The 13,418-nt window shown below is 46.3% G+C and overlaps 1 protein-coding gene across 4 annotated transcripts in view; it reads right to left on the reverse strand.

Moving 5' to 3' along the window:
- Positions 1 to 360: 360 nt before the first annotated feature.
- Positions 361 to 13,418, reverse strand: part of fwd (phosphatidylinositol 4-kinase beta fwd) — a 123,384-nt gene continuing 110,326 nt past the window's right edge. For all 4 annotated transcript variants that reach the window (XM_037426319.2, XM_075894734.1, XM_037426318.2 and 1 more), the window contains 3 exons: positions 9,514 to 9,779; positions 3,416 to 3,548; positions 361 to 845 (listed from right to left, as the gene is read on the reverse strand). In XM_037426319.2, coding sequence (XP_037282216.1) covers positions 537 to 845; positions 3,416 to 3,548; positions 9,514 to 9,779 — 708 coding nt within the window. In that variant the 3' untranslated portion in view covers positions 361 to 536. The remainder of the gene's footprint in view (positions 846 to 3,415; positions 3,549 to 9,513; positions 9,780 to 13,418) is intronic.

Consider the following 13,418-nt stretch of genomic DNA (forward strand, 5'->3'; position numbering starts at 1 on the left):
AAGAAAACCCCAAATATTAACATTTCGCAGTCTTAACTGCTGCACTGGTATATACAGACACCTTCAATAAAAAATATAATATGATCCATCCTGTAGACTGATGGCACCCCCGCTAATCCACAAAGCTGTTTACGTTCGCAACATCTTATTTGTTATTAGTGAGCTGAAGCAGCTGTCTGGCTAATGCTTCAACAAAATAAAATTATTTACAGATGCCAGTTGGCAATGGTGATGAAGGGACACCGAAAGTGTCTCTATGGGGGAGGACATCCTATGCAGTACTATATACAAGGCCTACTAAGATTGCTCGGCACAGGCCCAACTATCAGCATCTGAAACAATGGTCCTGCTACAATGCTGTAAAAAAAAAAAAAAAAAAAAAAAAACAGAACCACGTCAAGCAAGTTGGGCCAAGAAGCTGGCTCAAAGAGCCGGCCATAACTTGTAAGCCTGCAACGACTGAGCATGCAAAAAAAGCCGAATACCTCTGGCCACCAGGCAAGAAGCTTGGCGGCCCATGGTCAAGAAAAGCCAGCCTAGAGAATGCCATTTGTGAAGTACTGGAAATTGTCATACAGGCGCGTTGTGAGCGAGTGCATGCTGCTTTCAACGAGGGAGTCAACGAGCATCTGCAGTCTCTCCTCGGTGCAGCCCATGTGGAAGCGTTCGCGGAGAGCACGCACAGCACTGGCCCCGTGCCACTGGAAGCAGGGCAGCCGCGCATTCGACTGCAAGATTTCGACGAGGGTGATGATGCGCTCGTGGTGCTTACGTGCAGCCACCAGCCCTTGCAGAATGAGCACCTTGAAGTAGTTGAACATGTTCGAGTCCAGGCCACCCATGACCTGCATTTCAAGGCGTTAGGCTTGTGTGAATACAATGAAACTGAGGGGGCCTGGAAAACATTTCCTGGGCCTGCAACACTTTTCGAGCATGGTCAGAAAACGCTGCTGATCTCGAGAACATGCGAGCCAAATATTATAGTGCAGCACGCGGCCTGGTATTCACAATAAATTAGCAAAGTCAGCTGAAAATTCCTTTTTCTTTTCTCAGCAAATGACGGAAGACGCTCAAAAATCGCTCGTAAAAGGCCATCTATCAGACATTGGCTGATTTGAACAAAGCGCGCTCGGCCGTTGCAGGGATCACCGCGGGTGGCCACGACTTGTCCACGCGATCACACTGAAAAAACTGCGCATTCGAAAAAAAAAAAAAAAAACATGCTCAAGGTCACGAGGTGCACGTAATGTATTTTTGTTGCCCATTCCCCCCCCCCCCCCCCCGCTTAGCTTTCAGAGCTTTCGTCGTGATGAGAGAAGAGAGAATGCGATCGCAGCGCGCAGCGTGCAACAAATCTTTGAAACTCCGCTCGTACTGGACAAATACTTAAAACTTTTGTGGCCTTGAATTCGTGTGGCAATAAGCTCTTTAAGTGAATCTATTCCATGGTTATTTGAAAAAGTGTTTCAAGGCCTTTTTAAGCGAAAATGTTTTGTTATAGTGAAACCGAAAAAATATAGCTGACCTGAGCCAACAAAGTAAACGCATTCCCAAATTCAAAAAGTGTTGGCCGCTTCTTTCTCTTTTGCAGCAGTTTCACGACGCGATGCATAGCGATGCTATGTCGAAAAGCACGCTGAACCAACAGCCACAACGGCTTTTGTGAAAGAATTTCAATAACACACAAACACCAGCAGTTGTCTGCCATCAAATGGTACCCGACAACGCCAAGATCGAGGTGTAGTATCATGGAGCGGTGACTCATGCCTTATTCTATGCTATTCTTATCGTCTACAGCTGCGCTGACCATATTGACCAAGCGTGAGAAGAACCAAAAGCATTGGCATCGAAAAAGGCATCTTTCCACAATTGTAACCAGCAGCTCAGAAGCAAGCCAGAGGCAAAACCAGGGCCACGGTGTACTAGTGTGCTGTTTTCACAGCAATGAGAGAGAGGTAGTTTCTTTTGAGATGATGCTACCAGCAGAACGCTACATTTAATAGGTGTGCTCAGCGCGCATAATCTAAATTTACTTTGCGAAACTTTCTGCAGTTCTTGAGTAAAATAGTCGCATCACACGATTGAAACTAAAGGTATCTGCAAGATTAAAATCAGTTCAACACATTTCTCTGCATTAATAAAACACATTTCTCTGAATTAGAACCATAAGGAAACTAAGCGCAGTTGATGAGGAGAGGATCGCACAAGCCATATTGAGCTCTGCGTGGCCGGCAAGCAGCCGTAGCCACATGAGTACACTATAGCTGCACAGCGCCAGTCTGTGCAAACATTCATTCATCGCCTGTGCAACAGCCTTCCTCCCAAAGTCAGTCATTTTATTCTTTTCTTCTTTCTCCCTTCCTTCGTTCACTCTACGTCAGGACATCGTCGCTCGCTATGCAGCACTGCACCTCCTTTCAGAACTTTGTGACAAACACTATTTGTCCCAATTATTTTCGAGCAACGCCATTATAACCGGTCCTTTATTTTGGGAGACTGCACAACAAGCGGTATACATGGGGTTTTACGGTGAACGGGAGTTGAAAACGACCACATTGTAACCGCTCTTGCACATTAAGATGTTTCGTTATAAGTGGTTTACACTGTATAACAAACACAGAATGAAATACTGGCTATAATGAAGCAAATGAAGAAAAGTCTTGCCATAAGTGCAGCTTGAGGACTATATCTTTATAACAACATTTCGGACATCGTGAACTTATCTCTCTTTGATATGCTACTTCGCTATGATAAGGCTTGAGCATATTTCCTATGTGCCAATTAGGAACTGTGCACCATGGAGTAAACACCATTAAAATATGACGTCATGGTCCTTGGAACAGGAATATCAAGGTCACGCTGCCACACATTTTATTTTCCCGCATTTTTTCCTTTAGATAGTGCCTTCCAGTAGCAGGCATGTTGATTGATTGATTGATTGATTGATATGTGGGATTGAACAGCCCAAAACCACCATACGATTATGAGAGACACCGTAGTGGAAATTTCCGGAAATTTCGGCCACCTGGGGTTCTTTAATGTGCACCCAAATCTGAGTACACGGGCCTACAGCATTCTCGCCTCCATTGAAAATACAGTTGGAATTCAATCCTGTGACCTGCGGAGTGGCAGGCATGTTCATTTCGGGATTGTGAAAGAGCATTTTTTTAATATTATACTTGTTTCTCAGGTGTCTCATTGGTGTGGCTTGAACGCCATGCCTGGCATTGATTTAGATTTGAATGTAGACTATTATACTTTGCGCCCACTGGGGTTTCTCCCTCACGCTGCTATCACCGACGACACCAGATATTCTCGGTCACATGCTCCTCAACGCTAAGCTAAAAGGCAACATCACAAAACAGAACAGAGAGCTGGGACGTCAGTAGAAGTAATACATTAAAAAATTTCTTACATCAACAAACTCCTGCGTCAACTTGAATGGGGAGCTCTCGAAGCCAAGGTTCTTGGGTGATGAAGAAAGTATGAAGCCGAAATCAATGTGTATGATGTGGCCTTCCCCGTCGAGCAGGATGTTTCCATTGTGCCTGCCAAACAAAGTAAAGCTACAGAAATGTTCTTCTAACAGTAACAGTAAAGAGATCGCACTTAGACACGCTCAAACGTGGAGCACAAGATTCCTGGGCTGGATTCCTGGCTGTGAAATCGTGCAGAATGTTTACACTCAGGTTCACATTGAGGGGGACATGGGTTTTTAAATTTCAGTGAAGCTTGCCAAGTTTGTGCACTTCAAGTATGCAATTATTGCTTTAGTATGTGTGAAAGAGTCAGACCACTCCATGTACCTTTCTAGGTGCGAAAATTTTTTCAACTAAGGAAGTTACAAAGTACTGTAAATACCCACATATAACACAATCCTGAATATATTACAAGATCAAAGTTTAGGGGTGCGAAACAAAAAAGCAACAATTTATTATAAAATACATTTATTGATCACACATCCGCCGTGTCCATCGCTGTATTCTTCAACTGCGCTTTCCTCGAACATTTCCTTATCCTGCTAATCGTCAAATAGGTGCTCATCTTCTGTGCCATCGAGGGCATTAGAAATGTTGCACTTCTTGAAGGAACAAAGCCCAAGGTCCTCTGCGATGTTTGACCAAGCATCTGCAATCCATTTGCATAGCGTGGCTGGCAATGCCCATTTCAGCCGCCCGGTCAGCGTCACTGCAGCTGCATCCACTCCATGTAGCAACGCATCCTTCAATAGCTTATTTACGCAAAGGTCGAGAGGTTGCAGTTGAGATTTCATACCACTCGAGGTAACGAACAGTTACGTGCCGCAAGAGCCTCTTCACTGAATGGGCCAAATGGCAGCGAAACACGTCAAGACCAAAATGGATGGGAGAGACAACAGGGCGCCAGACCGTCTGCCCCACATGAGCTTTACCCAGTCTAGGACAAGGTTTTCGTTCATCCAGCCTTTATCGTGACATCTCACGATGACAATCTTCGGCAGCTCCTCCCCTTTTAGCATTGTCTTGCGCTTGAGCATGACATAAGGTGGGAGCTTGTTGCCGCACGCCGTGCACGACAACATGACTGTGACACGCGTTTTTTCATTGCCGGTGGTACGGACAATAACTTGTTTTGAGCCCTTCTTGTGAATAGTAAGGGACGATGACATGTTCAGGCAAACTGGCATTCAATCCACAATGCCGATTTGTCCCAGCTAGAAGTTTTCTGAGTGGCACAACATAATAACAAGGCGCTGAAATGAGACAAGAAGCTCTTTAAAGGCTTCAGGGAGCTTCTGAGAAATCGAGGTTCGCCGGCGCAAAAAAAATCCAGCTCGGCGCATGTAACGGCAGATCCAGTGCTTGCTGGCTTTGAAATTCGAGCTTGACATCCCTTTTTTTCTCGCCAGCTCCCTTGCTTTCATCTGCATAAGCTCTATGTTCACTGGCAAGTGCGCCGCCCTCTGCTCTGGAACGAACCCTGTCAGGGCGAGTTCAATCTTTTTAAAAGCCCCTTTCTTTGAACTGCGAAAGCTTCTTCACTTTCCGCTGCACGCGAAAAGTGCTCCTTTTCGTCTTCGCCACCTAGGTTCACTTATCTCGGTGACTCTGTGCTGTCTCCCGGCCACACTGTAGCCGATTTCCTCGGCAGCTGTGATGACGCTTCTCTTGAATGCAGCCGAGTACTCTTTTCGATGCCCTGGCAAGTTGCACCTTTACAGAGAGAGGTTCGCACCTGCACACGTCCGCTGTCAAGCTACACGCTCAAAAAACTCAACAATAAAGAAAGAAATAGCGTGCGAGAGCGCGACGGTAATAAAGCCGAGCCGTAGCCACTCGTACATAAAATGAAGCAATAGCCACGCAGCAGTTACTAAATCGCAACTTCCAGGACAACTTCGTTTTTCGAGCAAGTTTTTGTTCGGATCCGCACATACAGTAGACTCCTTTTTAGATGAAACCTGAAGGGACTAGGAAAATGTGTTTCGTTCAAAAGGAGTTTCATTTACTGAGAGATAAACAAGGGTATGATATTCAAGTACGAAACCAAACATATTAGTGTAGTACAAAGCGGAAATTCGGAACACTAATACAGTGAAAGCTCATTTATCCAGATCTCGTTAACTCGGCAATTCGGTTAACTTAGACACGTGGCGCAGTCCCAGCAAAACTGTGTATATTTCAATGGTGTCAAAAGCTGGTTAATTCGGAGGGATTTTGATGCGCGCCGGTTAACTCGTACGACTCCAGAGAGGGCTATCGGGGCTTCATGCTTTATGTAACCGATTCCGGTTACTAGAAGCATGAAGTCACGCCTCCGTCGCTGTAACCGACAGCAGAACCGAAGTTTTGGAGAAACCGAAACCGAACGAACAGCAGCAGAATGTGATCATGATGACAGTGAATGAGGGGGAAGCGGCCAGGTGGCGCTATTCACCACCCGGCAGAAGCACTTGGGCCACCGGTGCATCCAGTGTCTGCAAATTGCGCTGCATATGGCACTGCACAGGACAGTTTGCGCCTTGACGAGAGAGTTTGCGCAGCCTCCGCTACCACAGTTGCCCATGACGCCTACGCTGCTGATTTCTTTGCGTTGAGGCTTCGCGCATAGCATGTGCAACTCGGGTACATTTGACCGTTGACCATTGGGAGAGTTGGCGCTTTGACATAGAAACACTCGTTACGTTCTCAGGTTGTGTTTGTGTGTGTTGATGATGGTGTGGCCATTGCTGATTTGCTGACTGATAATGACATATTATCAGAAGCGCTTGAAGAGGATCAGAATCACTGTTCTGATAATGACATTCAAAATCACTCAACGCGAGATCACACACTGTGTAGGACGCCGCCGAAGCCCTCGCTGTCCTCGCAAAGTTCTGCATCAGTTCTCGCAGCAGCGAGCGTGCACATCACCACCACATGGCATTGAAGAAGATCATTCTAGCACTAACTCTGACGACGAGGCAGACTAAGTTGACGCAGTTTTTCATGAAATAAAGGTTTGTCTGTGCCGAGTACCTTTTCCTTTTGTTTTGGTGCTTTGCTTGATAACCCGAAATTCAGTTAACTTGGACATTTTCATTGGTGTTGTGAGATCCGGGTTAACGAGCTTATACTGTATTAGGAAAAGAACCTCGTATTATACGTGGGTATTTACGGTAGGCGAGCACATCACAAGAATCTGGAATGAAAAGTGCAAGCAGTGAAACAAGAATGGATGTTTCAACAAGACATGCATCTAAGTAGTGCCCCTTATGACAGCTGTGACCCTGCAACACGCAAATTGAGGGCAACGCTCCCGAAGCAAGCATTAGACCAATGGCGAGGCATGCTACAGCAACACGGCAGACACAGACAATTAGAGTGTTTGTTTCTGATGAGCAGAACTCGGTAAAACCGATCATCTAAACACAGATGGCTGAACACAGTTTGCCGCCGTTGAGCTACAGCTTTTAAAAAATATTTTTTATAAATTTACACAATACTTTTGAGCACCTTGGTGGGCTGATAAAACTTTTAAACCACTTCTCCATGATTTTCAGCTAAGCTGTCTCAGAGAAAAGGGGTTACAGAAGCCAAAAGTCAATTATGTGTAACTAACAGACAATGAAGCAAAAAAAAAGTATAGGATGTGATGATATAAATGTTTTGGGATTGCACACAATTGTAATAGGAAAGGGGTTATGTAGGAGAAGGAGGGCACTGCGACACTCCCTTCATGCCCCAAGGAATGCACATTGACTTTTTGGTGTCCTCGTCTTTCAACTTGGGAAGCCAGGACAGACACAGCTCTATCAAGTTGGCAGCCTTACAGCCTCAGTCACCCCCTACAAACCACAGGCCTGTTGCATGTGACTTACCACCTCAGGGCCAGAGTGCAAAGCCCTGAGAGGCGAGTACAAGCCACTATCACTCTCTCTTGTGCTTTCTACTTGTTGTTTTACATTACCCATGTGAAACTTCTTGGCCGTTTCATTTTGTTTATACAATTGAACCAACTTATAATGACAACGGTTTTAAAAATACATCATTTATAGCAATGAGGAGCTGCTGCATCGTTAACTTTTGTATGTTTTATATAGTAAAATAACCCACTTACAGCAATGCTTGAATGCCACATTAGCAGTTATAGCAATGAATTTTGACAATGAATGCATTAAGTGTTTAGGTCCAAATATAATGAAATGCCAAATCCTAGAGAAGAAATTGAAAAATTCAACCTGCTGAACTCCTGCTCCTTACACAGATACCTTAGCGTCCCTTTGGATTTGCAGTATTTGCACTGCTGCGGTCGCGACACAATGTGAACCACGTGTCAAGGATTTGGCTCTGACTGCTAGGACCGCTGTATATTGCTAGCGTGTGACGGCCACTACACTTATGCGTGGCGCAAACCAAACCCGGGACAGTTTTACACACACACATCTATGCGCTAAATAGTAACGCTTACAACGACATCAAATTGGTCAAAAAGACAAGTTGCATTCAGCAGGGACCAAACATGCAAGCTTCAAGTAACTTGCCGGCCAATTCCGCCAATTCTCCACCAATTGAGCTTAGATAGCAGTCCTCATGGATGACGTCAAGCGCATACCTTGTATACTTTCCTAGACTTCACTGTCCATAACAGAGTCGTGTTTAACAAAAATGTGAGCCCTTAGAACTAGGGGTGTGTGAATTTTCAAATACAAAATTTTAAATTTTTCTAATACAAATGGAATATAAATACCCACCTTTAAATATTGCATTGAATATTGAATATCAGAAGAATAATGCCCCCCCAGTGACAATATCTTATTTAACATATAGCTATTTGAAAAATAAATACATAAACACAATACAAACTGCTATCTGGTTCGAAACACAATGTCAAGGCTAGCACACTCAACATCACAGCACAACGCAAGCACAATGAAAGTAATCACTAAATGTTGTCATAAATATGAGTTGCTGCACATGATCAGGTAGCAGGCACTCCCTTCTAACAGAGACTACCCCCCCCCCCCCCCCCCCCGCCACTGGAAAGGCACGCTCACTTGGAATATCAGTGGCCAGTACAGGGAGGTACGTGGGGCAAAGCTTTGCCAGACTGCGGTACCTGTAAGTGCCTACAGTCCGCCACCACTCACATGGGTCACTGTCTTCCTTCAGAAGGGGTTCTTCAGAATATGCCTTAATTTCCCATTTTGAAGAAGACAATGGTGCATTTCCGACTTGACTATTTGCGAGTTTGTCAAACGCACTCCAAACATTGGAGGATCGCTGCACACACTGTTTGTGGCACCAGATGTTGCTTGGTCTGCACGTGCCGGAATGTTTTGGCCACCAAAAATTATGGTGCGTGCCCCCTAGAGGCTGGCGCCCATTACCTACCCAGAAAAGGCCCATTATTACTCGAATGCTTTTTGTCGCTTCATAATCATGTTTTTTAATCGAAGCGTGTGCCGTCAATGACGATGTTTCAGGTCTAGCACACAGATGGTAACGCGTTATTTAGCTATGTCTGATGTGGCAGCGGTTAGCACTTGTTTCTGCTTACGAGGTCCTGCATAGTGAACGACTGATAGTGAGGCACATTATGGCCGCCCAATATTGATAACGTATGGCTACATTATCGCAGACAGCGCTGCGCGTAACACGCCGGAGTTGCACCAGCACGCTCATCGTTAGCAGACATCGTGCCTTGTGCACTTTTGATGTCTATCTTTGCTTTCGACAATGTTTTTAGCTATTTTACGCTGCGGAAATATGAAAAATGAGTTTTTGCCGCACGTTGGTCACATCGAATAATCGAATTTTTTGAATATTTGAAGTTATTCAAATATTTGAAATTTTCGAATTCAAAAATTTTAAATCAATACGAATATTTCAAATTGATATTCCTCCTTAGGACCCATAAACGCGATTTTCGTTACTTTTTTTTTTTTGTCATTTTTCAGGATATGAAACCTATAGGTTAAATGGGTGCGTCTTTTAGTCAGGAGGCGCGTAATGTATCGATTTGGTGATGGACGAGAAGAGAGCCCCATCCCACCTGTCCTTGACCTGTATGAGGTAGGAGACAAGGCAGTATGCAGCACAGCTCTCCACAAAGCAGCGCTGTGCACTCAGGAAGGCCTCGCTGGTTGGTGGCCCAAACTGCTGCTCGAAGTATTGAAGCAGCGAGAGCTGCGAGTGCTTTTTGACCTGGTGCAGAGACATGGTGTCCAGAATGGGCTCCACAAGACCACTGTCCGCTGACGTCACCAGAATGCGGTACGGCCGAAGCCACAGGCTCACATGTTCCTGTTGCCAGATGTTCTGCAACACAAATCAAGCGACAAAGATCAGTAAAATCTGCCAGTGGGTTAATGCATTCAGCTGGACTAGTTGGCATCAATTGAATGCTTCCATATGATTAGTGAACGCAAAGAAAGAGACAGCATGTGTCTCTGTGTCCTTGTTTATGTTCACTAGCAAATATGGACCAGCAAATGTGCACAAGGACACAGAAAGAGACAGGACCGCTAGCGGTTGTCCTGCTAAACAACCACTAGACAGAATATGCTAGCAGTTGTTCCCTCTCTTTCTCTGTGTCCTTGTTCGTGTTGATTAGTAGTGGAAGCATTCTGCCACTAAGCTTCTTTGAATTACCAGTAAGAGAAGCTTAATGTCAAATATTACATGAAAGTACCATTAAATTTCAATATAGTGAAGTCAATAAAGTTGACGATTTGAATCATTATGGTAAAACATAAATCAAACTCTTTTGCACAGTTACTGATGGTTTCCTTCTTTTCTAGGTGGGGGGGGGGGAGGCACAAAACGTCTAAACAGTGTAGCAGCTTAAAAAAACAAAAATTTTTTTCCCGACTGCTCAAAAACACTTTACACACCACCAAATGACCCCGTGCAGAACTACAACCTGAAAAATAACTTGGCACTTGAACGACAACCTGAAGTTCAGGTTTTTATTAAATAGTCAAGCTCGCTTATAACGAACCTGAGCATGACCCGGCGTCAGTTTGCTGTATCCCGAAGTTCGTAGTAAATGAAACACAGCTTTTTAAAAATGTTGTGAGTGAAAACACATACTTTTTTTGCCCAGAAAAGTACCGTAATTACTCGAATCTAACGCGCACCTTTTTTACGGTTAAGCGAGTTCACAAATCGCATGCGCATTAGAATCGAGTACGAAACAAAAAAAATAAATACGGTCATTCTATTGCCATCGACACTTCAAAAATGGCTGCCCCCATGTGCGTCAGCATGGCCCACGCCTTCTCTAAGAAGATGCCTGCCGCATTAGATAAAAAAACCCTTGCCACACCCTTTCTCTCCTTCATTTTGAAAATGTTTTCGGTCGCTAGCGTCACCTGTGGCGGACGGTGCAACAACGCAACACTTTGCATAGCCTCCAAAACAGTGGTGCACAATTGCAGGTCTCGAACAACTCTCGACTTACGCGCCCCTATGGGCCGCAGATGAAAAACTCTTGGGCTAGTATCGCCCGTCGCCGTGATGATAGTGTCGGTCGTGAGTGCCACCGCGCGGAGCTTGTTTAAAACTGAAGGCAGGTCAACTCTGCTGGAAGCGTGAGGCATTCCTCGGGCATCTTTCTAGAGGAGGCGTTGGCATGGCGCGTCGGCCATTTCTGCCAATGTGTTTACCATGTGCGGCACTTCATACGTGTGCTGAGGAGTTCGTTGTATCGTAGTGCATTCACATCAACGGCATAAAAGGGGCGACTCCGCAGACTCGACGAGTGCACCACGATGCTGCTTTCAAAAGAAAAGTAATCGCGTGTGCAGAAACGGACGGAAATCGGGCCGCATCGTGGTCGTGCGCAGTTCCTGAAACGTGCGTGCGGGACTGGCGAAACAGCGGCAGAAGATTGTCGACTGCAAAGCTTCACGTAATGGCTTCAGTGGACCGCAGCAGGGTCGGTTTCCGAAAATTGAAGAGCTGCTCACCGAGTATGTGCTTGAACAGCGAGCGGCACAGTGGCCCGTGACGACAGAACTGCTCCAAGAGTGGGCTATGCAGTTAGCCTTGGAAAAAGGGCTAACGCGGAGCCAGTTCAAAGGGAGCAGGTGCTGGCTAAGTAACTTTATGAAAAGGAAAGGATTTTCCCTCCGAAGGCGAACGGGCATATGCCAAAAGTTGCCGGAGGAGTACGAAGAAAAGCTTCTCAGTTTTCAGAGGTTCGTCCTCAACTTGCGGCACAACAATGGCTACCTGCTTGGGCAAATCGGGAATGCCGATCAGACGCCTCTGTACTTCGACATGCCTGCCACCACAACCGTCGAGAAGAAGGGGGCGAAACAAGTTCGCGTGCTGACATCGGGCCACGAAAAAACTAGGGTGACGGAAATGCTCTGTTGCACGTCAGATGGTCACAAGCTTCCCCCGAACCTGATATTTAAGCGGAAAACGCTCCCGAAAGGAGTCGTTTTCCCGAGTGGTGTGATCGTGCGAGCCAACGAGAAAGGTTGGATGACGACGGACCTGGTCGCCAATTGGATCCATCACGTCTGGCGGAAGCGGCCTGGCGCCAGTTTGGGCCTGCGAGCGATGCTCGTGCTCGACGCGTTCAGGTGCCATCTCGACGAGCGGATCAAGAACAAGCTCGCTGCGTGCAATACGGACCTTGTAGTCATACCTGGCGGCATGACGTCCCAACTTCAACCGCTGGATGTCTGCCTGAACAAGCCGTTGAAGGACGAGATGTGGGCGCTTTACACCGACTGGCTGATCAATGAACGACATGATTTCACGCCAGGCAACAGGATGAAGTGCGCCTCTCTGCAAGACTTCGCTGCGTGGGTGAAGGACGCGTGTGTGCAATACCATCAGCCATGGTGATCAAGGCATTCAAGAAATGTGGCATCTCGAATGCCATGAACAGTACTGAGGATGAGATGCTTTGGGCTGTTGACAGTGATAAGGAGTTGTCTGACAGCGACGAAGACTGACCTATTACGCAACTCGTAACGCCGCCGTAGTGGTCTCAATTTTAGCTACAGGGCTGGCTGTTTGACTGTGTTTTATCTTTTGAAACTTCAGTGCATTAAAACCCAAATACTTGTTCTCAATGTGCAAAAGTTGACTCCTACGGACTTTTTTTTTCTCTCCCGTCGCGGAAAATGGGTGCGCGTTACAATCGATGTCCTACTTTTTTTTTCTTTTTCGTCCCAGAAATCGGATGCGCGTTACAATCGAGGGCGCGGTAGAATCGAGTAAATGCGGTATGTGATGGATGTGTTTAGAAGGGCAGAAGGGATAAGGGCGGTGCCGAGTTTATTTCAAACGGCAGCGTGCTCGTCCACCGAGGCCCATAGCATAAGCTGCATGAGACACTGGCTCCAAAGTTTCGTCATTTTCTCGCAATCTGATTCCTCCTAATCCCTCTTGCCGCGTACTTCATTTACAATGCCTTAATCCGTGCACGGTTCTGCGGTGTCAGCATCATCATCGCCCATATTGAAAACATCGCAACAGATGTCCCACCCGCTCCCTAATGTTGGAGTCGACGACGCGCTGCCACAAATCGCTGCCGCAGTGGTTATGTTCGGAAGCTTCAGGCTCGGCATCGGGCCCGGCGTCGACTAAGTTGGCCTCGCGAAAATAGTTTCGCATGTATATAGCCGTCACCGCCACCCACGAAATATTCACCATCTCCACAGCTGCATACCGGGACGCCCGAAGCGGCAAATTTGCTGCCAGGTGGTCAACAGCTATGAGCAAGCGCTCCGCAACGCGGCACCTAACGCACGGATTACGCCGAAGCCAAGCGGTCACACTTACGACGTTTTGTTGAGCAGCAGGAAAAAGCGTGCAAGTCCTCCCGTCTGCCATCCTGACCACACACGAAGACTAAGAGCGAGCAAGACACGCACACGCGACACGCATGCTAGAATGCGTGGTACAGCTCTGGGCCCGTTTCTAGTTGGAAAACAA

This window comes from Rhipicephalus microplus, chromosome 5 (assembly GCF_043290135.1).
Source record: "Rhipicephalus microplus isolate Deutch F79 chromosome 5, USDA_Rmic, whole genome shotgun sequence".
Classification (NCBI taxonomy): Eukaryota; Metazoa; Arthropoda; class Arachnida; order Ixodida; family Ixodidae; genus Rhipicephalus; species Rhipicephalus microplus.